We start from the raw sequence: 25,944 nt of genomic DNA on the forward strand, positions 1-25,944 counted from the left end.
TTATTCAGTGGGGGGCACCTTTTTGGGTTTGCCTCTCTTCTTAATAACGGGCTGTGTGTCTCTGTTTTGGGTTGAAATCCCCCTGTCTGCGAGGGTTGAGGGAGGACTAGAGGTGATGGTGATGGTGGCAGAGGCTGGGGTTTGGGCTGGGGGCTGGGCTGTAGTTTGGGTTGGGTTTGGAGTTTGGACCAGGACAGAGGCTGGAGTCGCGCTCTGAGTCTTTGATGGGACAGAGGTCGTCTCTGGCGGGCGTTCCCTGGGTTTCCGACCCCTCTTCTTCCCCGGCACCCCGTTTTTAACTTCCTTCTCAGGGCGGTTAGTCTGCAAGCTTTTCCTCTGGTTGTTGGACACCACGTGGCCTGACGCACGAAACCAGTTCTGTCGGTGCACAGGGGATTATGGGAAAAGACATGAAGTTACACGGGGAAATGAACTGGCGAAAAAGCCAACAATTCTGAGTTACTGAATATATATAGAGTTTGTATGTGTAGAACAAACCTGAGAGTGAGTTTTACTGATGTGATATTTCACCCCACTCTCTGAGCTAAACTCCTTCTGACACAACAGGCATGTGTATTTTCCTACAGCGCCCCCTCCCTGCAAGGCAGAAAATTACATCAGCATTGAAAAGCAGAGAAGATGTAAAATATGAAAAGTATTTCAGTATTGTGTTCTTGACAGAAATGTGAATATAGTCGAGTGAAAGTTAGAACCTTGTTGCAATTTGCCAAATGGGCTTTGAGACCGGACACACTTGAGTACACAGCTTCACAGCTCTGAGGGTACAGTGCACAAAGAATTATTATGCAAGAGAAAATAAATAAATAAATCTAATAAATATTGAAATGAAAAAAACAAACAAACAATGCTCTAACCCCGTTGGGACAACAGATAAAGCCTTTCTCCTTCACTTCATTCTTCCAGGTCTCCAGGGTTTTGGGACTAAACTTTGGAAGGCCAGGACGTGTGTAGTTGAGCTGGTTAAGGGTGAAGCAAAACACGGACCTCAGAATTAAAGTTGTGTGTTCACTGACACACTCAGCTGAGAGGAGCAGTAAAGTGATGAGGAGCTGACAGTAGCTGTCAGTGTGAGTGAATGAATGTCACGTGTTATGAGTAGAGGCCTATGACACATGTGTGTTTTCTTTATATGTTGTTGCACTGTAATGTGTTTGTGAATGAGAGCGCATTAGTGAAACTACTCACTCTCTTTATGTCAGGTACCAGGTCGTCTTTGATGCGCCGCTTGTTGCCCCAGTCTTTCGCCAGCTCGTCCTCGGCGATCTCCTGCAAGTGGAAGACGGCGACCTGAGCCGAACGTCTGCGAATCCTCCCGCTGGGCGTCCGCTCGAAATCCAGCAGTTCCTGCGTTGCCGGGACCTCCTCTCTCTGCTCCTCTGTCTCCACCTCCTTTTCCTCGGGTCTCTCCTTTACCCTGGCGGGGCTCTTGCTCTGAGCTTCCTCCTTCTGTTTGTGTGTCGGGGTTTGTTCTTTCCTCCCTCCCTGCTTCCAGTCCTCAGGGCAAACCTGAGTGCCAGAGACACGGCAGGCGAACCAAACGACACAGAACAAACAGAACAGCTAAGCAAAAACAGGCAGGAGAGAATCACTGCCAAACAAACCACAGGTGACCGTGTGGTTGAAAACGACAGGGACACAGCTTAAGCATGAATACAGCATGACCATGTTTTATGCTTTGAAACAAACAGAAAGCATCAGAAAGCAGAAGTGCTTTGAATCAAACAGATTGTCAAACACCGTAGTTCACTAATGTAAAGCATATATATATTTTAGTCAAAACATCACATAATCAAACTTAGGTGTGTACAAACAGATATGGCTCCACTGGTCCTTTGGTTGCTTTGTACGGATATCTGTGATAACTTCTGTCTGAGTAAAAGGTGAGGAGAATAAGGGGCAGGTGAAATGTTGGAATGAGTATGAAAGAGAACAGGACGAGTGAGGCTGAGTGGTGCATTTGTCTCCCTCACCTCTGCGGCTGTAGCTGTTGCTGTGGTTGTAGCTGTGGTTGTAGCTGTGGTTGCAGCTGTGGTCGTGGCAGCTGGAGGTGTGGTTGTGGGTGTGGTGGAGGGGTGCTCAGAGCGCAGGTGGTAGTCCCGGCCGGCTTTGGAGCGATACGTCTTGCCACAGTGCTGGCAGAGGAAGACGGGCTTCTCCACTTCACACGGCTCTCTGCCACAGCGCTTCTGATGGTACTGATAACCCATTAGACTGGCAAAGTGAGCCGAGCAACCCTGTGTGTACGTGTGTGTGTGTGTGTGAGAGAGACAGAGAGAGTGAGGGAGAGAGAATGAATGCATGCGTGTGTGTGTGTGTGTGAGAGAGACAGAGGGAGACAGAGTGACAGTGAGAGAGAGAGAGAGAAAATGTGTGTGTGTGTGTGTGTGTGTGTGTGAACAAAATCAACACAGAATTCAATCCCTGTTATTACTTGCATTGTTTATACTCATAGACCTTAAGCATCAACCAAAACACTTGATACGCCATTAAAAAGTCATAAATCAATCAGCATTCATGTTATTATGAGTATTATGCCGACTGTGAGGGAGAAGAAAATGGAGATGCTGAGACAAAAAAAAAGAAATAACGCAAGTGCAAACGACTGCTCAGTTATTTTTATTTGTCATCTGTTCACTAAAAATGGAATTAACGGTTAGCCCAGTTTTCCTCTCCCATCTTTCCCACTCTTGGTATGATATGAGTAATTGAAAACAGAGTAATGATGTGTACACAGGCAGTGTGACAAAACGTTGAGGGATAAAGGGAGGAGCAGACGGAGGGAGATGCCATCAGGGCAGGGAGGAGAAGAACACGGAACAGACATTAAGAAATGGAGAGAGTCTGGGTGGAAGATGTTAGGGAGACAATAGACAATGAGAGAGGGGATTAAAGGAGGCCATAAAGGATGGAGGGTTTCTTACTTCACTGGGGCACTTGATTTTGCCCATCTGTTTGAGGACTCTACGTAGTCTCTCTCTCTCCTCCTGTCCGTCGGCGGTCACGCTTTCCTCTCCGGAGGGCTGAGAGGGAAGGGTGGAGAAAAAAATACAACACAAACCATCAGTATTCTCTGCTAAAGCGCTCTCCATCGCCCTAAACATATCTCTGTATGGATTACAAATGTGTTTCCAATCAGCAATCCCACCAGCCAGCCAAAATCATGAAAAAAAAAAAAAAAAGATTCAGAGGGGCCATTACTCAAAGCATGTTTATGACAACTGTCAAAGTAATGTTTACCCAAGAGAATTTTTTAGCTTTGGATTGAAAAAAAAGAAAAAAAAAAAGAAAAAAAAAAGAAAAAAAGGGGGGGGGGGGGCACAATATGAGACTGGGCACAGAGCAATGTTGGAGTTGAGCGCTGGATAGACTGACACACAACCTGAAACGAGGCATTTGGGTGGGGAATTTGATACCATATTAAGGCATAGAGTCACTCACACGCACAATAAAAGCAGAAGCACGTTATGATTGGTGCCAGGGGCAAACAGATACCCACTATTCTTTGAGCATTTTTTTTAAGGGAATTAGACGTTTAGAGAAAGATGTAGGGAAAGACAAGACAATAAAACCAAAAAAGAAAAAAAGGTGAAGGAAAGTTTGCATGACAGACAGAGTGAGAATGTGAATGTGTGTGTGTGTGTGTGTGGGGGGGGGGGGGGGTAAGTAGAAGGGTGAGAAAATGCAGAGCATCCTCCCTGCAGAAATGCCAGCATGTCAGTGTGGATGTGTGAAGGTCATCCGGTGGAATTACACACACAGACACAGGCACAGACACACACAGACACAAAGACACACACACACATACACCTGCACACACATGCACACGCACGCACACACACTCTCTCGACTGTGTCCACTCTTCCCACTCTGCACCACCTTTGGAAGTAGAGGCTAGTCTCTACATCAGACACAAAGCTTTGGTTATGTGTCTTTGTTTCACACTGCGAGGAGAGAGGAAGAAAGAGACAGTTTTAGCAGGGGAAAAAACACACACACACACTCTCCAAAATGAGAAACACCTGGTCCCCAGAGAAATACAGACCCTTTAGGCAACCGTACCAGTGGGGAGCTGAGCAAGACTAGCAAGCTAATATCCTCAAGATCTTCTGGACTATATGTGAGCTACCTCGGGCTAGCTCCCAGCACCTGTCAGCCAGTCACAGTCAACAGATCTCAATGACCACTCAAAAAACATGGTACACTCACTCATCTCATGCATACAGTCTTCCTGGATTACGTTTGAATGAGCACACAGTAACAGCTTGTTTCTTCAGCACAAAAAGCGCAGCTCTCAAAGACAAAAGGACAGCCCACAAACACAGACAAACACACACAAACACAAAGAGAGAGAGAGACAGAGAGAGAGAGAGAGAGAGAGAGAACAAATTCCACCACAAAACAATGTTTTGGATGTGTTTAGTCATAAATGTTTAATGGTGTTTTCCAGACACACAGTCCTACATAATTGAAGGGATTTCACTGGAACACTGCCTGGCTAATGTAAGCCTGCCCCGATGGAGTTAAAAAAAATTCTTCATTTATTTTTTTTTTATTTTGTTTTATTTTATTACATCTCACTCTTGATAAAGCTTCTATATATGAGAACACAAACAAAGACTGTGATTCACAGCATAAGAATGAATTCTCCTGTGTGTGGTGTGGTGTGTGGGTGCGTATGTGTTTGTGTATCAATGTGTGTGTGTGTGTGTTTGTGTATCAATGTGTGTGTGTGTGCGTGCAGAGTGCTAAGCTCCACACTATAAACAGTCAGTCCATTGACTGGCTGGTTCTATTACACTCCACTGTGGCTGACGCTGTCAATCACCAGCATTTCATTGGTTGATTTAGTGTGTATGTGTCACCATTTCTCAGTAGCACACAGAGCACAAGCCCTGGTTTCCATATTGGTCAATGGGTGTAATTTTAAACCCCCCTCTCATTGCCGAACCTCATACACACCCACCTCAACCCAACCACACACATACACACACATATATACATACACACAAAAGCACACAAACACAGATACACACAGAAGTACACAAACACACACACGCAGAGGATGTTCCTCACCTTGTTTGTATGCTCTGCCATGGTGTGGTAGTTCAGGCCAGCCTTGGACCTGAACTGTTTCTGGCACTGTTGACACTTCAGAGCGTCCTGGAGCTGAGGAAAGGTGTCAGAGGTCACTGGGTCATCCTCATCACATTTCCTTGAGCTATGAGGTCAAACCAAGACCTAATATACCCATCTGCCTAAAAGTGCTTGTTTATATCAAAGAGCATAAATACTGGTTTACCAATTAAACCATATATCAAACCTCATCAGATCCCAAAAGTGGATTCTGCACAGACAGGCAAATCAAGCTGGGAAAATAAACACAGCAGTAATAGAATGTGTTTATTTTTAAGTGTCTACTATACAAACATACACTTCGGAAGAAACGCAATGCTAAGTGTTTGAGAATCAGCGAAGAATCGGCAACCATTTCTCATAAATCTCCTCGAATGCGTTCTGGGAAACAGGGCAAAAAAATGCACCGCTTTTCAGCACTGCTAATTTGAGCAGAGAGATCAAAGTGTCACAATGACAAAAAAAATCATATCAAATAAACGTCTTTTGGAGGGCCACAGGAAGGTGAGATTTGCCAAATATTTGATGGAGAGATTTACAGAGAAAGAGAGAGGAAGGGATGAAGCAGAGGAGGACGGCAGTCACATGTGACCTCCGTAATATCTCGCTGAATCGATTGCTTCTTAATAGAGGTGCCGTCAGTTTTATAGAGTTATACAGAGAAGTGTGCTCAGCTCCATAAAACTCTCCCTCTGTGACTTCCCTATTGAGCAGGGCTGTTCGCTGAATCTCTCCTACAGCTGGCCAATCAATAGAGCACATCTAATGGGTCCCCTGGCCCCCAGTGCAGAGGTCCTGAGAGAGAGAGGTAGCTAATGGCATGCCTGAATGATCCCCCCAACCTACACAACGCTCCACGCTTTTAACCACAGAAACAGCTGAGAAACAGAGGTAAGTGATGGTCTTGTTTTGTACACACACAGACAACAGGGAAAACAACATTGTGAGTACTTCATAACGAGTAAAAAAAAAAAAAGAAAGAAAGAAAGGAAGAGAGAAAAGAGAGAAAAGAAAAAGGGGTCTGAATTATATTATCGTGCTACTGTATGTTACTGACTCGACATGCAGAACGTGTGTTTGAGTGAATTTGAGTGGAGCCAGATTTGAGCCGTCTTATTGGAAGTGGGTAAGAAGGAAAACAGATGTTATCTTCAGTAAGGAAATGAGCTATACAGAGAACATATGGCCACTCGAAACAATATGCTGCGCATGTGAGTTCAGGTCGACTATAACCGAGAAACAGAATCATTTAACATAGCAGATGAATTACAAGCCATATTAAATGGAGTGCATACAATTTCTAATGACACATGTCACATGGTGGCAACATAGCCGTATGTGTGCTTTTCACCAGCTGTGTTACTCTACAATATGACTAAAATCAGCACGTTTTGCGGTTGTCAGATTAAACACATTGGGGTGTGTGTAACCCTAGCAAAGCTGCACTGTGCCCTAATGAAAACACACTAGTCCACAAAACCCCAAAAAATCTCTATGGCTGTCAGATTAAACACAGGGACAGCTAAACTATATTTAGGTCACTGCTCATTGGCTGTGCTGTGATTTGATTGACAGCTAGTGTATCTCGGCTGACCTTCTGGCAGATCTCCATGTGCTTCTTAAGGCCAGGGACGGTCTTCCTGGTGACCACGGAGCATGTGGGACACACCACCTCCCCCCGCTCGGATATGGCACGGTGCCACTGGGCCTCGGATGGAGGACCTGAGGGAAAAAGAAGAGGACACTGGTATACTGGCCAAACTGGAGTCACGCTGGGCAGAAACAAAGCCCTGTGTCTGCGGCCTTATTTTGGTCTTCACACAGGAAAATGAAGATGATGGCTGGTCTAAAATGGCGCGATCGATGGAGCTGCTCCGTACCTGAGCTGATGGAAGGGGCTTCTCTCCTCGCTGTGGCTGGAGTCGGAGGCTTCCTCTGGGACTCGTCATTGAACGCATTCCCCTCGGTCCTTTTCGCTCTGCCCGCCTTCAGCTTCTCCTCAACTTTATTGATCCCTGAACACAAACGTAATAGAATGTGGGTCCAGAGAAAGCAAAAAAAAAAAAAAAAAAGCCGCAAGTGGCAAAATAGACCAGAAAAGAGAGGAGGAACGGTGAAAATCCAAGGGGGCGGGGGCGGGGGCGGGGGCGGGGGCAGAATCTGTGTTTTGGGGAGATGTAAATAGGCAAAAAAAACAGGAAGCAAATATGAGGCAAATATGGAGGTGAAAACTACTGCTTGGATGATGAAACATTCTCATCATCCCGGTCTAAGTGACCGAAAAGAAAACCAAGACGAGTAAATTTATAAATCATACAAAATATACTAAAACATATAAAAATGATATCTGTTCTCCCCTAGTGTTGTAAAAGAAATATAAGATGTTAAAACATATAAATATAATGACATGGCTTTGTGAATTGGGCCCTGCTTGCTGAAAGGGACCAAAGGCCTTCTCTACTCAGACAGGAAATTAAACACTTCTGTAATGACTATGTTACCATTGAGAGAAATAATTACCACCACTGAGCTAATGGCAGAAAAATCACAACCACATGACATTAAAGGGAACCTGGAGGAGTTTGGTGTTGTTTATGAACACAGCAGCCTGTGCTCCCAAAATGAAAGCAATGCCGTGTAAGACTGAAATCTGGCTGGCACGATAGCACTCTGCACACACTGCTACGGTCTACAAGGGATATGGAACATGGAGGTAGGTGTTGCCCCCATAGGTAGGATTGGGGATAGAGAGTGCTGTGGTATCAATCATAGACTGTGGAGACAGGTTCAGGGGCGGGGGGGCGTCTTGTTACTGCTGGGCAATGCAGTCGGCAGAGCGACACAGAGAACGAGTGACGTTTGCTAGCATGCCAGCTGTGGCTTGGTGGCTTTATTGAAGTTGGCTGCGTTCCTCTGGAAGGACAGGGATTCACATGAGAAGGTAATATGAAATGGTGTGACACATGGGGGGAGGGGGTGGGGGGAGGGGTTGATAAGAGAGATGCGGGCCAACCTTTTAGTCCGAACGTCCCCGAGATGGAGGGCTGCTCTCCTGTGAACTTCTTTGGAGTTTTCTGCTTCCTCCCTGGCTCAAATGGAGAACAGAGAATAACCAAGAGGTCAAACATCTCAAAAAAACAACAACAACACCATCACAGCTTCACACTGCATAATTTCCCTACAGTGTAATGAAATATACTACTTCAGCACAAGTAGCATGTTATCTAAACAGACTGAGAGTGAGAGCTCAATTATGAAGTCTTAGGCGCCAAAGGACCAGTAATAAAATTAGCAGAGCATGGCTGGTCTCTGAAACACAAATAATAATAGTAATAATAATGAATAAAAAAAGAAGCACAACTACTGCCATATGAATGTCTCACCACCTGTTTGGCCATGTGTTACTGTAAACGCTCTGTCGTGAATGCTCTACCGTGAGAAAAAATGACAGGGGGCTTTGTGTTGAGATATCAGCGTGTTCGCGGCGCTGATGTCAGGGATGCAGCTGCTCTAGGATTTTTCATCGGACCCTGACTGGCACCCCCCCCCGGCCTCTCCCGAGCACTTACTGTATGCTTTGCCACGAAGCGACGGGCAAGGGGAACATTTACCCAAACAAAAAAAGCCCATAAATAGCCCATGCACAGCGAGAGCCGTAAACCCGTCTCATCACAGCGCAAAAGCCGAGGGGCCGGCGCCCGTCCCCCAGAGCGCAGTAAAGGGAGAGCGCTGTAAAGACTGTCGCTTTAATCTGTCTGTGCGCCTTCAGCATGTAGCTATCAATTAGCGCTCTTGCTCCTCTAATGTGTTTCTATTAAAAGTGGAGAAATTTTTCACAGCGATAACGGAGGTGATATGTAGCGTTTCTGTGACGGAGGAAAGCAGCAGATGCTTTGGCGTGTGAAGACAGCGTGGAAATCAGCAGGGAATCGCAGTTTTTCACACGTGATCAAAACCAATACCCCTGAATGACTTTCACAGAAAATAAACATATTATAATCATGCAGTAAAGGCACTGTGTGTGTTATGCGTATTTAAAAAATATATACATCGTTACAGGGGTGAGTGTTTGTGTTTCTTTTTTGTGTAGTAAACCAAATGCTCTTTTTTCTGTGTAGAGATCTGTAGTGATGCTCCTGAGATTGTAAACAGACTAAAATGAGTAGCTTTGGTGTAATGACAGTGTAACTTGCTTATCAGCAGTTCAGCTGCAGAACAGGAAAGCACTAATCATCTCCAATGACTAAAGTACAAATAATCATAGTGATACATATAAACATAAAACGACACTCTCATTTTAATTGTATTTATTTTCATTTGAATTTGAGGACAGTGGTGTTGCTCTATCTATAACCATGACTGGCAGCATGGTGTTGTGAAAGTGTAGTAATATAAAGTGTAGTATATATCTGTGCACTGATGGTTCAGTGATTAAATTAGAGTAAACAGACTTACAGTGACTGTAAATGAAATGAGGTGAGACCGTGTCATGGCCGTATTAAATCTGTTATCGCCATTCGGTTACAGGTTCGCTTTTCTTACTGTGCTTTGTTCTCTCTGGGTCTTCCTCGGGGAAGGGTGGAGGAAGACTGCCTCCTTCGCTCTCGCTGCCTCCGGGGGTTCTGGGGGAGGCGTCTGACGATGTGCCCTGCTGCTGTGAGGAGTGCTGCTTCCTGTCCTGTTTTTGGGGAGCGCACTCTCCGTTCTGTGATGGCTGCGACACTTCCTGTGTCTTCTTCACCTTGAAGAACACTGGAGAGGGCGGACTGTTCTCCATGGGTCTGAGGGCAGAACAGGATAAACAAACACACAGACACAGACACAGACACACACAGACACACACACACACACACACAAACACGCATACACACTTTCCTCAGACACAAAGCGGTACCAGTGAATGATAATACTTCCCATACCATTAAGTCTCCTAATTTAAGGCATTAGCGGCCCTATTTTTGTTACTCTCTTCAATTGTTTGTCTCTCTGGAGAGTTTGCTGGCTTCCAAAGCAGGAAATGTTTGGCTCATTTAAATGCAAAAGAGACTGACTCAACTGAAATAACTGGCAGTGCTTTACAGAATGCCTCTGTCATAAAGCTGACATTGGCGTTGTCATAAAATTACCACGAATGACTCATTCGTATCCTATAGTAACAGCTTAAAACAATCTATGACAAAGTACATCAAGCATTCAGCTTCAATCATAATTATGAAACTTCAAAAACCAAAATGATGTTTGTGTGGATGTTCACACACCATCATAACGCTGTGTTTTATCAGACCATACAGGCTACTGGCTTATCGTCCTACGCTAGCCTAAACTACAACTTCTAATGCCAAAGTTTGGTTAGGAGCCTGTACGTTACACCTGCATTGAGGGACTTCTCATCACTGGACTGGCCGACTGCTGGGTCTATATCTGAGACCATTCGGGAAGAGAAGGTCTATGATCTCTTTTTATTTTTGGTGAAAAATGTGTCTTCTTTTTTCTCACCTCTTTTTGGCATTTCCCTTCATGGGCCCCTTCTGAACTTTGGGCTCTGACTTTGTTTCCATGGTGACCCTGTCTGGGTGGTTCCACAGTTTGTGCTTCTGGAGACGCACCTTGGTGGCAAAGACCGCCTCGCAGTATGGACAGCTGTGACTCAGTTTCTCAGGGACGGTTGCCTGGGAAACACAGAGATCAGATCTATGCTCACTATCCTGGATGGGGTGGTGGGGTCAGGTGAAGTGAGAGTTCAGATAGCAGGAGGGGCTCAATGCTCACCCCTTGGCAACGCTGGTAATGGTACTTGACTCCATAAATACTAGGAAATTCCAGCCAGCAGCCTGTACACGGGCACTTAACACGAGAGCGATTCTTAAACTCCTCCTTCCACTGAACCATCATATGGGCCTGCAGAGTACGAAAACATCTTTACCACATCCAGTGATTCACACCGGAACGTGCGGCCAAACAAACACACACACATACACACTCACACCCACGTCCATCCAGCAACCCGTCCATGCACACACACACACGCCCACCCACCCTCGCACACACACATCCAGCCACCCTCCCACACACACACACCCTCACACACTCACCCACCCAGCCACCCGTCCATGCACACACACTCACACCCACCCTCACACACACACACACAGCCACCCTCCCACACACACACACACACCCATCCACCCTCACCCTCACACACAGACACACACACACCCACACAGAGGAACAGCCAGTATAACTGTTCCTTGTTAAGCTGTTCTACCCAAGAGTGAGGCTTCCTTTCTCCAAACTGAGTCTGGAAAGACCCTTTGTCCAATAACCACCATCAAAAAACACACCCATTCATAAAACCATCAGCCTCCCAAAACTGTCATCTATTTACTCAATGTACCCAACATATCCACCCAGCTTAGAGAGAGAGAGAGAGAGGGAGGGAGGACAGTCACATGACTGGACTGAGTTTTTACTCACAGGAATGCTCCGCAGCTCCTGTCCCTCCATCCGTGGGCGACCCTTCCTCTTCCCTTCCAGTCTCTCATTAAAGGAAGATCCTACGGAACAGAGAACAAACATTCCCTTCAGTTCATTCCACGTGTTATAAGACTCTCTAGTAGCCCTACCTAGAGACCTGAGCCGCTGACCGGGGTAGTCGAACAAACCTTTTCAAAGGTACACTGTGAATCATTAGAGCGTTAGATTTCTCCTCAGTATTTCAGTCAGTATGGTTGACCCCTGGACTGTCAGAGATAATTACAGCTATTGAACGTTCGGTTACGGGGTCCGTGGAGGTCACTGTGAAACCACAAGCACGGTAGGAAGGTCAAATACTATAAAACTCAAAGTAATTATACACTAACAGTTCAAGGGGGCTCAGTGGATTGTGGCTGCTTAGCAACTAAGTAATAAGGACACTTAGAAAATGGCTGGTAGACTCGTGTGTGTCTGGAGCAGAATGCACAGAGCAAGAGATTCTGTGGCAGTGGAGAGGAGAGCGTTTTTGCTGAGGGTAAATGAGAATCATTGAGGATAAAGGCCCTTTTGCGAGCCAGGATAAAATCATACATAAATCACCCAGGTCTCTAACAAACTGCAGGGCGAACGCAGTGATAAAAGCCAAAACAGACACACATGCACATACGCACACATACACTCAAACACCCACACATTCTCCCGATCGAATAGTCTCCCTCTCTGTCTCTCTCTCTCTTCCCTCCTCCTCCCGTGTGTGGGTAAGGAAAGCAGATTCACTCATTAACACGGCCCTCTCTGCCACAATTAGCCTTCTCATGCATCAGCGAGGCACTCTAGCCCAGCCGCTCTGAAGCAGGGCTAAGCCTGGGGAGGGGGAGGTGGGTGGGTGGGGGGCGAGGGGGGCTTTTCAACCAGACAAAGCTTTAATTACATGTCACATCCGCCTGTTATTATGTCTGTCTTAGAATACACGTCTTTTTTTTTTTTTTATCTCCTCTCTCCAGCCACGGCTAGTGACCCCTAAACTCATCTGGGACAAAGACAGGCAATCATAAGCGAGACTATAGGTAGACTGTATTTACTCATGTTCATGTTAGGATATGTTCAAATGTTATGAATTACAAACACTACTTGTCCTTCTTTGTCTTTGTGTGTTTTTTCCCTTTATTTACTATCCTATTGCAAACACTGTAACCATGGTGACCTCTGTGGTAAGAGAGAGCATTTTTTTCCTCCTACAGTTATACAGGTTCATTCTTAAACCTCTTACCTCAGCTTGACTGGGTCTAACTCATAAACCTTTTTTTAAAAATAGAAACAAAAGTTCCACACCATAATTATTATTAATGTTTGTAGAAGGATTTCCTCGACAACCTTAAATACTTACTGGAGGCATGTTTAGAGAGGGAGACGGTAATGTGCGTGGTTTTATTCATACTGGTTGAAGGATTAAATGTAATCTTTCATCTTACCCTGAAGGCACCATGAGAAGTCGATAGTTAAATGAAACGCCATTAAAAGGAAATATTTCGCGAGTTCAGAAGTGAAGCACATATGGGATGATGGCCTTTTTGGCAGATTAAATCTGATAAATGCTATATTACATGTTCAGTCTGATAAGAACAGATTTAGGTAGACAGAGGCCTCATCGGTTGACCTGTTAGACGATCAGGCATGTCTGAATGGAACAGAAGCAGGTCTGATACTTTGTATTTTTAGATGATCAGGTATGTCTGAATGGAACAGAAGCAGGTCTGATACTTTGTATTTTTAGATGATCAGGTATGTGTGAATGGAAAAGAAGCAGGTCTGACACTCAGTTTACTCTGGCTCTTGTTAAACGGTGTCATGGTCTTTTCATACTCTATTCTGAATGTACTTTCCTGTACATCTATGACACGCAAACACACAAACACACACACACGCACACACATAAGTGCCCACACACATACGCACGTACGCGCGCATACACGCGTAGACACACACATACACACGCATGTGCACACATACATACACACACACACACTCACATGTGCATGTACACACGCACACATATGCACAAACACACACACACACATACACACACACACATGCGCACACACACATACAAATGCACACACGCACACACACAGGCACGTGTGCATCGCAGGCTTTTAAGGAGAGGATTTTGTTAGACGGTCCAGCACTTCTGCTGAGAATGAAATTGAGCGTGAATTTTAATTCCTGTCTTTAAAAATAAAGGTCTTATTAAAAGAAAAAAAAGAGAGGGAGAAAGAGAGAGAGAGAGAGAGAGAGAGAGAGAGAGAGAGAGGGAGAGAGAGAGAGAGAGAGAGAGAGAGAGAGAAAGAGAGAGAGAGAGAGAGAGAGAGAGAGAGAGACAATTAATGAGTTTTGCTCTTGGGTAAGCTATGCTCTTGTTGCTATGGGAATGAGACCCATTTGTCTTCTTAACCACTCTCACCCCCCTTTTGGTATGTGTTTAAACCCACTCATTTTACACACACACACACACACACCAACACACATAAACAGACCCAGATACAAATATACACACGTACATACATACACACACACAAAATACAAACACATATGCTTTACACCTTTAAACCCACTCATGTCTGACAGTCATGCTACAAACAGTTCCGCTTACAATACAGTATCTGTTTTCACAACACGTTGAAATGCACACACAAACACATATACACAGTCCAAATCACATGAATACACTCTCTCTGTCCCTCTTTCTTTTTTCTATCTCTCTCTCATACACACAAACATGCACACACACACACACACACAAAAACAAACATAAATACACACACACACACACTGAAAATATACAAATATATCATAACTTAAGTTATGTTACAATGTATAGTTTTGATATGAGTATATGAGTTTTTCTACCTCTCTGTCACAGAACATATATACAAGTTGTTTCACTGTCCTTTCCCAAACTCTCTTACACACACTTGCTTTGTCAAGAAACAAAGACCAACTATCCCCACCAACAGATGTCACACTGGACACAACACAAACACACACACACACACTCACACAAATTCAAATATAAACAATGCTTATGGTATCACATAACACCAAAACTGAAAAATTTGTTCTCACACACACTATACAAACACACACACACACACTCACAAAGAGCACGATGCTGTAATTTTTGAGAGTGTGAGACCCTCCCAGCTGTCTCATTTCTGCAGCTGCACATTGTTCATTTTCATCCTCACTGGAGCAGGAGAGAAGGAGAAGGAAAGAGAAAGAGAGAGAGAGAAAGAGCGAGAGAGAGAGAGAGAGAGAGAGCAGAGCAATTGATAGAGAGAGTAAGGAGAAGGTGAGAGAAGAGATGCTAGGGAAAAAAAAAGCATAAATAGTGCGGAGGTGAGAGACAGAGAGAGGGACGGAGGCAGAGAGAGAGAAAGAGAGAGAGACTAGCAAAGCTGCCAATTGCATAATGATCTCAAATAACCTGGCCACTCTGCTCACTATGGCTGGAACTGCTTCCTTTTCATTTCTTCCACTCTGGAAGAGATCATCAACACCAAAACAGAAACCCAGCCCCGTCAGCTTTCCCTCTTATTGTTTCGGCTTCCTCCTTCCACGTTTATTACCTCTCATTTCTCAAGTGCCCTTTTTTTTGGGAAAAGGTCACTCAATCCTAAGAGATGAATCCAAGTTTCATTTTTGTCCAGTTTGATGAAGATGTTTCAACACTTGTCAGGAAGACCCCAGTCTGTCTTTCTGAAAGTGTTTACAGCCAAAGGAGAAAGCAACTGTTTCTTCTCACACCAGATTATTCCTCTTCCTCATACAAATGTTTAGATGCCCTTTGTTGAAAAATCACCATTTTTACCATTACATAGCCCCATTTACACTCTCCTTATCTATGTGGTCCTAAGACAGCCCTAAAAAACAGCCCTGATTCCAGTGTGAGAGCTTATTGTGAATCCTGATGACAAAGTAAAACAGAGACAAGCTTCTGTTTGGCCCATAGACACAAGAGGCCTTTGTTTCAATCTACACCATAGCAGCAAGGAAACTCAGAAAAAAAAAAAGAAAAGAAAACACACACGCACACACGCACACACACACACACACACAAACACAGAGAGAGAGAGTAGAGTGATGCATGCATCATGGCAGATAAGCACACAGTGTGTAAGTTTGCCCGTTTTCAGAAGCTCCAGTGTGAGAGCCACTGGGAGAAGAGGGGCTGACTGCTCAAGCCATTAGAGGCTGGACGGCATCATAAGCAACAGCTGGACCTGACAGCTGCCTTCTCACTCTCTCTCTCTCTCTCTCTCTCTCTCTTTCTCTCTTTCCCTTGCTCGCTCCTTCTCTGTTCCTCACATGGAGTCTTGGCTGACTGACAGGATTTTGAGGACTGACAACATTTTCACGCTTTCTGGAAATTTCTCAAGAGAAGAAAAAAGGGGAGGAGGGGGAGGGGGTCAAAGGAACACACAAACATTAAGCTGTTTTGTTTGAATAGTTCAGGCTTGAGAAAAGATTTTAAAACAAACACTTAAGACAAGGGACACCCCCCCCCCCCATGCCCCTGTACGTCTAATCTCTCTTTTGTAGTTAACAGAGCATCTTTCCACTCACAGGGCGATCACTCATACCAAGAAAAACCCACAAAACACTTCCAGGAGGATGAGCCAAAAAACGAACACAGCAGAACACCATAGGAGTCCTGACTGCTTTAAACCAATCTAAAAAAAACATGGCAGAGTTACCAAAAAACCTCAACAGACTCAAATTTCTGCTGCAATGAGGAAAAAGAAAAAACGAAATAGCGAGAATCTTTTGAGAAAAAATAAAACCTTCCAAAAAGAAAAAGAAAAAAAGAAAAAAATCTTGTTCATCTTAAAATCCCTGTACTAACCCTAAAAAGCTGCATTGATTTTAAAATACCCTGCCTAAACTAGGAGATTCATCTTCTCTGGTAAAGAACCTGGTCTAGACTTAATCCTTCAATATCATCTACTGGCACCGGGCCAGAACTCTGCAGATCGACAATGTCTCCTTTCAGTTTTCCTCAATCCGTGGCTGCAGGCCTCAGACCCACAGAGGAATTCAAGTCAACTAAACTCACTTCAAATGAAATCAAGCCCAAATTAAAACATACGTCTAAACATGTAAATCTTATGAGAATTATGTCATCTAAAATAAGGTGTGTGAAATGAAAAGAAAGATGCACCTTAAGATGTGTTGTTCTGTTGATAAAGCCAGTTGCCATTTTGGATTTACTGAGTACTCATAAGCAAAGTGAGCATTGCTGATTTGTGACAACCTGAAAGAAAAAAAAAAAACTCTATGACACATGCAACATAAACCCTTGTATGGACAAATGACATGTTTTAGACCACAATCTGTATAGTCCATACGACTGTCCAATAATCAATCATCCAGTACACCAGACAAGCCCACACACACACACACACACACACACACACACACACACACACACACACAGCTAGGCTTTCATACCTCAGCAGCTCACACCTGTATCCATACAGCTCAGTTATTCACCCTAACACAGTTTATATACTGAACTAATAATGAAGGTAGTGACTCCCTAGCAACAGTCTCATCTTCTATGCTATGGATTCCTTTTATCTACCAATCAAATCTGATTTCTATTTTTTCTGCTTCTTCACTGAGATAATGTTTTACAGAGATCTGAATGCGTGCTAAGGATTTTAGAGAGTTTTTAGAGTGATAATTGTTCTCTGTTGCTGAAATGCCGTATGTATATTGTGCCAGAGGCAACCAGCACCAATACGAGATGAGAGACTGGGTGGGGCTAAAATGATGAACAGATGGGAGCTGTGCGAGGGGGCAGAGCAGAGTCGTGTTGCCCCTGGTGACCTGGCACCTGAGAGACGGAATAGCAACAACAATACACCTGGCCAAGTGTGAAGACAAAGACTTGAGAGAGGTGGTGAACAAAATGGCTAAGACAGGCTACAGAAAGAGAGAGCGAGAGAGAGAGAGAGAGAGAGAGAGAGAGAGAGAGAGAGGATGCACTTTTGCCCTTCCGCCACACGGAAATCACCGAACGTTTAGACTGACTGTTATGATTAAACGGCGGTAAATTGTGTGAAATACATCTACCTCAAGCCAGAGGTAAATGACTGTCTTGCGAGACAAGACACTAAACTGTTGCACAGAAACCGCTTCTCAGCCACCTATAACCTAAGAAAATGTGTAATCTGAGTTTAAGTTTTGGTCATCTTTACAAAAAAACCAACCCCACAACAAAAGAAAAATGTATTTAGACTTATTAGCAGAATGAAATGCCAGCAGAGGTTAGGAAAAGCTAAAGACATCCCCTGAAGAGTTAGTGCAGAGCTAAAGCGGTCACTGATTACAATACAAAGAGTTCCTGTCACCTGCTTGACGCTGAACTGTAAAAGCGTACGGAGCAGCTGTCAACACTCTCTTTATTCATTTGGAATAACTCCTGAGATGTTTCCAAAAAGACTTTCCTCGGCTGCCAAGACAGAGTGGGCTCGCGTGACGCTGATGACCAGAGAACTTATTACAGAGCCGTACACAGGTGAAGCGCGCCAGAAAATTACATCAGTTCTGCTAAGTAAGTCTGCTACGGCCAAACGATGAACTTAGCCCAGGAGCTCCTCCTCACTGACTCATTTTACACGACATGAAAACTGCCGAGTTTCGCATCGACGCGTCCGCCGGTTTCCTGATGAATGTTCAGTGAAATGAAAGCGTGAGACTTATTCATTCAGTTACCATAGGATTTATCTGTTAAATCTGTTTATTAAGTTACTGAAGTATCTCTCCGTTGATGTCAAAGTGAAACCATTTTTTTTTTCTTTTTTGTGCAGTGGGCTACTGGAAACTTCCTTGAAAAAAACACAGCTACACAAAGAAATACACACAAAATAAATAATAAAATGAAATAAATAAATAAATAATCCTGGCTTTAATTAAACCGAAACAGAATATATTGTGTTTGTTGTAGTCTGCTTGTCATGAGGTCTCTATGGAAAGAATATGAGTTTTGTTATAATGGCACATGAAATGCACAATATTACTGCATATCTTCTTAACTGAGTAGTTGTCATTTTAATGAACTGTAGGGCATTATTGACAGACACAGTCTTAATCATCAGTACTAACTCATTTTTTACTCAAAAGCCACATCCTTAAGAACCTAAACTTTGGTTAAAACAGTGTTACAATTACACCACAACTATTACCGCACCACATTATAGTTAGTTTAGAATTCCTTGAAGACATTTTGTTTACGTGTTATGCACAGTGGCAGAAAACCGCTGGCTAATCAGGCGCAAACGCAGGAATCTTTCACCCTGCTATACATCTGACGTCAAACTCTGAGCCTTTTTCCCTTTCCATTACTGACTCAAATCTGAGGAGACAAGTGAATGTGAATTCATACTGAAGCTGTGTTGAAACTTTATGTTCGTTCCACATACAGAGTGACCACTGGTTCTCTCAGATGTGGATTATTCTGTGCTGTGATCAACACTGTGTATCTAACAGTGGAAACAAACATTCCTCCTAAAATGGATCAACCTTCACAGAAAGAAAGAGAGAAAAAAAGGAATTGAAGAAAGGGCAAAAATGACAAAACTGTTTTCAAAGACTCTGTTGAAGAGTATCACCAAAGATCTGGGTACTGCCTGCCAGACACATAGTACATCACCATGGCAATGCCAAAAGGCCATCAATAAAAACACTGTTAGGAGCATAATGAGTGTCAATTAATCAATTACCCTCCACACACGGCCTAATCAATTTGCCATGCCGGGGCTGTAGTGTGTATAACGATGTCTAAATTCATTCCATTCAGCCACGGTGGTCAACCTAGCAACAAGGGACAGATGCCCGTTTCTACACACACAAGACAACCGTTAATACCTAAATTCATACACATTTCTAAGCTACGGTAACTGTTACCGCGCGGTTCCAACAACGTCCAAAACATGCCACGGGTTTAGAGCGTTCAGTTTGTATGGCTCAAAAAAGCGATGTCTCTAAATGCGCAAACTCAGCACAAAACGTTTTCTCAAAGACAGTGCTGGTGCAAGACAGAGGGAGAGAGAGAGAGAGAGAGAGAGAGAGAGAGAGAGAGAGAGAGAAAGAAACGTCTTCCCAACCTGCCCTTAAATTCAAAGAGCATGGTCTGTATGATGAAATGCCATTCCCATTGTTCATCTGTGAATGAGCGCCAAGTTTGTTTTCATCGAAAAGCCAGACCGATGGGATTCTCCTCCTCTTAGCCAAAGTTTTATACTCACAGCAGCATGGGAAACGCTGTTTAAGATCGGTTGAAGCCCGCAAACGCTCAGTACGCCACACTATTTGCTAAATTCATCCAAACGCAGCCAATTCATGAAAATGAATAAAACACGCTCGATAAATGATATATGATAACATTACCACCAGAATTACCACAAGATGGATTCATAAACCAATCACAGGCTTGAAAAGTAGGCAGAACCTTAAATAAATTATGCAGCTACTAATGTCACAGAACTGCTCTTGCATAAAAAAAAAAAAAATACAGACTGTGTATCGTAGTAGTGCGAAAGATGATTCTGGAGCTGTATTGGTAAAAAAACAGATGAGGCGTAAAAGACTGACAAGCTATAGAAATAGCTCCATCATCCCAAGGATTCTTCATGTCTTTTCCCTAGTTCCCAAAACACACAATCTCTCCACTCATTAAAGTTCAATGGGAAGATGCTCCCAAAGAAAAACATCCATTTTACATGCCTCTGACTACACACTAGACATGGTAACCACTTCCTCCATAATCAGTGACACTCCCAGTGCACTGGTTCCTCTCCCTCTAGTATAGAGACAGTGATGGTAACTAGCCAATGAGAGAGAAAACTCTAAACCATCTCGTCTCCTTTCCATCACTGCCAAACTCGCCCTACAAAAGACTTTGTGGGAATGCACAGAATATGACTAAAAGCTGTGTGACAGTCTTTGTTGTTGGGTTTTTTTTTTTCCGGGGAAATAATGCTTATTTGCTCTTCAGTGATGTGGAAGTACAGCGTGTCATTCGGTGACAGTAAAAACTACCTGGCCACTTCAATGCTTCAATCACATCTTTCAAAGCATCTTTCAAAGTAATTAACATGTCATCATTTTCTCACTGCTGTAGAAATCTTTTATTCCAAAAAATGTAACTAAAAGACATGCAGTTATTTTATACATGAATGAAATCAGATAAAGTTGGTGAAATGCAAATACACTACTAATCTTAATGTTTGTAACTTTGTCAAAACCCAGGAGATCTCCATATAAAAATGGACTCAGTGATTGCCTGGAAATATTTCAAAACAGAGGCTTTCCTAGCAGATACATGTCACAAAGGAAATCATTTTTCACGAGTTAGCCAGATAACTGTGGTTATTATCTTGTCTTGTGTAAAATAGTCAGATGAGTTCTAAGATGATCTTGTAAAACAGACATTAAAAAAATGGACGTGTCAGTGCCTTGTGAACGGCCCAAACTTACAGGGAAAGAATGGAGAATGAAATCATATTTCTTGAATAAGCCTGGGAGGACCCGTGGGATGACTGCAGGTCTCTTACCATGATTGGTGTTCTCCAGGCTGTCTGTCCTGGCTGTCTCCGGGCTAGGGGCTTGTTTGGCAGGACGGCTTTTGGACACAGCTGATGGTGGCTTAGCCACGCGCGTCCCACTTGAGCTCTCCATGCCTACACAAGTTACATACAGAGAAATCTCAGCACCTCAGATAGATACAGAGATTAGAAACAAACACATACACATGCATATGCTCACACACACACACACACACAGGCACACACACAAATAAACATGCACACACACACAAACAAACGCGCGCGCACACACACACAGTCATTTTAAGGGGAGACAGCTCAAAGGCAGACAACACCATTTATCTGGTGTACTTTGGTCGTCTCAGCGCACTAGAGAAAATGATTGATTCTGCTGTTTCCAGAAGGACGTCTTTTTGAGCCAGATGTTGAGGAGTTACGGGAATAAGCACAGCCCCCGGGGCCTCAGTGCACTATTACCTTCAATATTCCCAATAATGGTGATAGTTTTCTTTTCCTCAACTAAACTCAACTGAACGGAACAGCTCTTATGAGTCTGCAGTGTAATCTGTCAGGGGATGCAAACAGGTCTTACAGGTAGGTCCTGATCTTTTTACGATTGGAGGAAATACTGATCCCATGGCAAATCTCTTCACACATTCCTACTACAAACATGAAGCAGCAAATGAAGCAGCATTGAAAAGAATTAGAACAGAAAAAAAAATCAATCAATCAACCCATCAATCAAAAAAATCAATCAATAAATACTTATCTCCTCTTATCAGTGGTGAGAGCAGTAATCTTCAGATGGCAATGAGGCTTCTTTACAGCCTCTTATCTGCAATAAGATGCTCTGTGGTTTCAGTTTAGAACAGAGTGACTCGTGCAAATTCTCACCTCATTTTTTTCACTCCTAAACAGCCTTTTTTCAATGCAAAGCAAATTGGCCAGGGTTAAATGAACTCTTAAAGTGTTAAATTAACTATGAGAAAGTTTATATAACTTGCATTGGGACAATGCTGTTCTGTCGTTCTTATTGAGAGCCAGTAACAAATTATGTGGTTATATTGTTCCCATAGAAACAATGTAACACTCTCAGAGTTGATGTAACTCTAGGGATTGTGCAATAGACTGAATGAGTGACAATAGAGTGATTGATTTTTTTTTTCTTTTTAATTTATAAGCACCACAGATGTCATTCTGATCCCTTGCGGTCTCTCTGAGGGAGATGTAGGCAGTGTAAGCTAATAGATGAAACCTGACAATGACTAATTACAATAAAGGGGATTGATTACTATAGGATCATGTCTGTCTATAACCTCATACTGAAATCATTTCAGTGAGTGATTTAACCAGGCTAAAAAGGTAACTTAACATTTTAAGATTGTTTAAATCAAATATTAATTTCAGGCTAAATTTCTGATTACCTCCTGTCAGATGTAGTTTTGTGATATGACAAGATACTGTGTCTAAAATGAACTTTCATTTACTTTATATTTCAGATGCATGAGCAGTGATTTTTTTGGACAGACTGAAACCCAGAGCAGGCCAAAACATCTACAAGCATTGGCCAAAGACAACACACAGATAAGACAATGAAATCAACAAGCCATGACGTGCATCTATGCACACATGTAAACACATATCGCGTGCACAGACACATACAACCACACATTTTCTCAACTGTATTATTGCTTCCTGTCTGTGTATCTCTGAGCTTCTGGGATGATGTGCACACTGAGAGCTGTGCAAACGTTAATGAAAAAGAGAAGAGAAGAGAAGAGAAGAGAAGAGAGATCCTCAGATTACCAGGCCAGAAAGCTGGCACGGACCAACTCGCACAGACCACTAGACAAACGGCCAGATGTAACTGAGACACATCTCCAGCTCTTGTGATATGTCAAACCACTAACTAGGCCTGGCTTACCACCAATCAGATACATACAAGGACCTGATCAGTCCAAATGTCCAGTTTGATTAAAAAACAAACAAACAAACAAACTCAAACTCCATCACAGGCCTCCTAATATGACCTGGTGTGAGTTATGAGTACACATCTCAAACACAATCACTTAAACGTGTAGAAAACATCAAAGCTGACAGCTTGCAGAAAGGAAATGGATGATATGAAAAGCAGATGGTAAGTGTAAGAACTGTGGTATTTGGGGAATTTAACACATACACACCAAGCACCCACTGTCAGGAAGTATATTCACTCCGCAAAAAAAAAAAAGAAAAAAAGAAAGAAAGCCAAATTCTTTTCGTACGTACACAGCAGCCTGTCTCTCATTTCACACATCATAAGGAAACCCGTCTAGCGCAGCGTTTCGAAAAAGAATTTGTCGTATTTGTAAACTCATTTGCTTACATTTCGACTGCGAGTAATCTTAATACCAAAAACTTAATGATGACATGATTCAACCGCTACTGGTAAATGATCTAGTGGTTCAGACGGTTCATTTTTTAAGGCCACACCTACCTGAAGTGCTGGAGCCACCCAACACGAGTGGCCGGGCGACCCGGGTCACCCACGTGGGGTCAGGCTATAGCCTATTCTTCACTCGATGCTTGTTGATGTTACATGGCATTCACACCTGCCGTCCCCGCAAATCGGGATTGTAGCGGACGGACAGTCGTCACGGTCGGTAGCCACACTCAAGAGCCCCCGCTGAGTATCCAAGGAGGAGGAGGAGGAGGGGAAACGAAGAAGAAAAAGAAGAAGAGGAGAGGGGAGAAGGGGAAAGCAATTTAAATAACCTAAACACTTTCACCTTATTTCCAGTCTCCACTTGCAGCTCGCCTTCATTAATATGTAAACCACGAGGTTCCTCTTAAACCTCAATCGTCTCATTAAAAACGAACTCAAGACACACCAAAACGACATGCAGAAAAGGTAGAAATGTCGTCGACTCCTTAAAGAAAATATTAAAATACAAGAAGCTTTTATAGGCAGTGAAGCAAAATGGCGACTTTAATACGAAGGAGGAGTAAAAAAAAAATCCTTGCGCTGTAGCTAAAGGGAGGCACAAAAATATGTTTAGTGCAGTAATTTTCGACATCTGCGACAGAGTTGGCTAGAGTAAAAAGATTAAAAGCGATGGAAAACGGTCTGAAAGCTTCAGCATCGTCCGATTTCGGCGCAGTCTTCGATTCCTTACCTCGGGATTATGCCTATTTTTTATACGGATATTATCTTCGCGGCCGCGTACAGTAATACAGTATGGGTGCTGGGTCATGCGCGTATCCACTCCACCTTTGACAGTTGTAACTACAGTCTGAAGGCAACTTGCAAACTCTCGCGTTATTATTATTATTTTTTAAACAGCAAATAATATTCGTATTTCTGCTTAATAAAACCCTATCCGAATCTGACCGTTTGATGCGGCTCGACGTAACGCCGCTCGTCATGACGAAAAAGGGTTAGGCTAAATTCTCTGAGCTAGCTGGCTAACCAATATAATCTGATAATGATGTTAAACGTTGTGTATACAACCAACTTTATTAAAATGACTACATATTAAAACGAACGAATATGTCGTACACTGTGAATAACTATAGGTAATGTAACTGTCTTTAACTCTCTTTTCCGCGCGGGAAATTATTACTTTAAGTGTATCTGTAAGTTTTGTGTCATAATTGAAACGCTGTTTGGAATATGAAATGTGCTAAATATCTCGGTTAATAGGCTAATTTACCTCAAATGTGAATTTGATTCAAGGGACTACAGCTCCCTTTTGAAAAATAAACCATGAGACTTAACATTACAATTTAAATGAATTTGATAGGTACTAAAATCATGTGAAATAGTTGTCGTTGTTGTTGTTATTATTTTTGCTGTCATCAACATCATCATCTTGATCATCCATCAGTTGTAATATTTAGCATACATGGGTAATAAGTCATTATGGACAGTTTTGTGTGCCCGGTAACACTGAGCCGTTAACACACTAAATTAAATCAAACATTGTACCATATTACACTTAAGGACTTTGCAGTGACCTAATCTATGACCCATCATTTTTAAAACCCTAAGAAATGACGTAATCTAACCTACTGCCTGTTTTCAAAATGACCAGTAGAGGGAAGTATGTGATCACTCACGGGATAGTTGAGACGTTATACCACACTTATGAATTCTCTATACATATAATCAGCCATTAATAGGCGAGTATGGACATTTTTATGGCGATTAGTAACAGTGAGCAAAACTGATATGAATTACTGGTATTGCATCACGTTTTTATCTGTTATCAGTTACCGTTTCGTTGACTGACCAAAGTATGACACTTTGTTGACAACCCAAATTTATCTCTGATATTTTTTTTCTTTTGACCTCTTCACTGTGTGGCGTGTACTGATATTAAAATGGCCATTGGAGGGCAGTGCCGTTTACAGAATGCTTCCGCGCTTGCAGTTTGAGGCATCATGAGTTGATATTTACCCTTTGCTGAAGGATTTTTTGGATTTTCTGAGCATTGCTGGATACTGGTTGCATATTTTGTCCAACATGGCCATCAAGTGTACCTGAAGTGGCACCATATAGTCATTTGTAATGGTTCAGTTACACTAAAAACATGATTCTGCCAGTATTACACTTGCTGGTTGGACTACTATGATAACATTTGACTACAAAGAAAAGCATACTAAAAATCCCTGCTGGATAGGCATAATATGAGCCCCATGATTCATCCATCTTTGTCTCGGCTAGTGG

At 43.0% G+C, this 25,944-nt stretch overlaps 1 protein-coding gene across 1 annotated transcript; it reads right to left on the bottom strand.

Annotated features, from left to right (window-relative positions):
* znf512b (zinc finger protein 512B) lies at window positions 1–24,429 on the bottom strand. The gene is made up of 18 exons (XM_030767714.1): window positions 24,392–24,429; window positions 23,713–23,901; window positions 21,246–21,371; window positions 11,629–11,708; window positions 10,924–11,052; window positions 10,651–10,823; window positions 9,697–9,935; window positions 8,168–8,239; window positions 7,035–7,169; window positions 6,749–6,876; window positions 5,095–5,187; window positions 2,943–3,041; window positions 1,992–2,255; window positions 1,207–1,527; window positions 876–977; window positions 714–776; window positions 499–597; window positions 1–378 (listed from the first exon to the last, which is right to left on the bottom strand). Exons 3-18 carry the CDS (start codon window positions 21,367–21,369, stop codon window positions 1–3), a joined length of 2,499 nt encoding a protein of 832 aa, XP_030623574.1. The 5' UTR covers window positions 21,370–21,371; window positions 23,713–23,901; window positions 24,392–24,429.
* Between the last annotated feature and the right edge of the window lie 1,515 nt (window positions 24,430–25,944).

Source organism: Chanos chanos, chromosome 3, assembly GCF_902362185.1.
Source record: "Chanos chanos chromosome 3, fChaCha1.1, whole genome shotgun sequence".
Taxonomy (NCBI): domain Eukaryota; kingdom Metazoa; phylum Chordata; class Actinopteri; order Gonorynchiformes; family Chanidae; genus Chanos; species Chanos chanos.

What these genes read in the sequence shown, in the direction of transcription:
- znf512b (XM_030767714.1), bottom strand. Translation starts at nt 21,369, where the DNA reads ATGGAGAGCTCAAGTGGGACGCGCGTGGCTAAGCCACCATCAGCTGTG. An exon ending in CCTGGAGAACACCAATCATG is followed by an intron (nt 11,709 to 21,245) that starts GTAAGAGACCTG and finishes TCTGTTCCGTAG; the next exon opens with GATCTTCCTTTAATGAGAGA. An exon ending in TGGCAGAGCATACAAACAAG is followed by an intron (nt 3,042 to 5,094) that starts GTGAGGAACATC and finishes CTTCCCTCTCAG; the next exon opens with CCCTCCGGAGAGGAAAGCGT.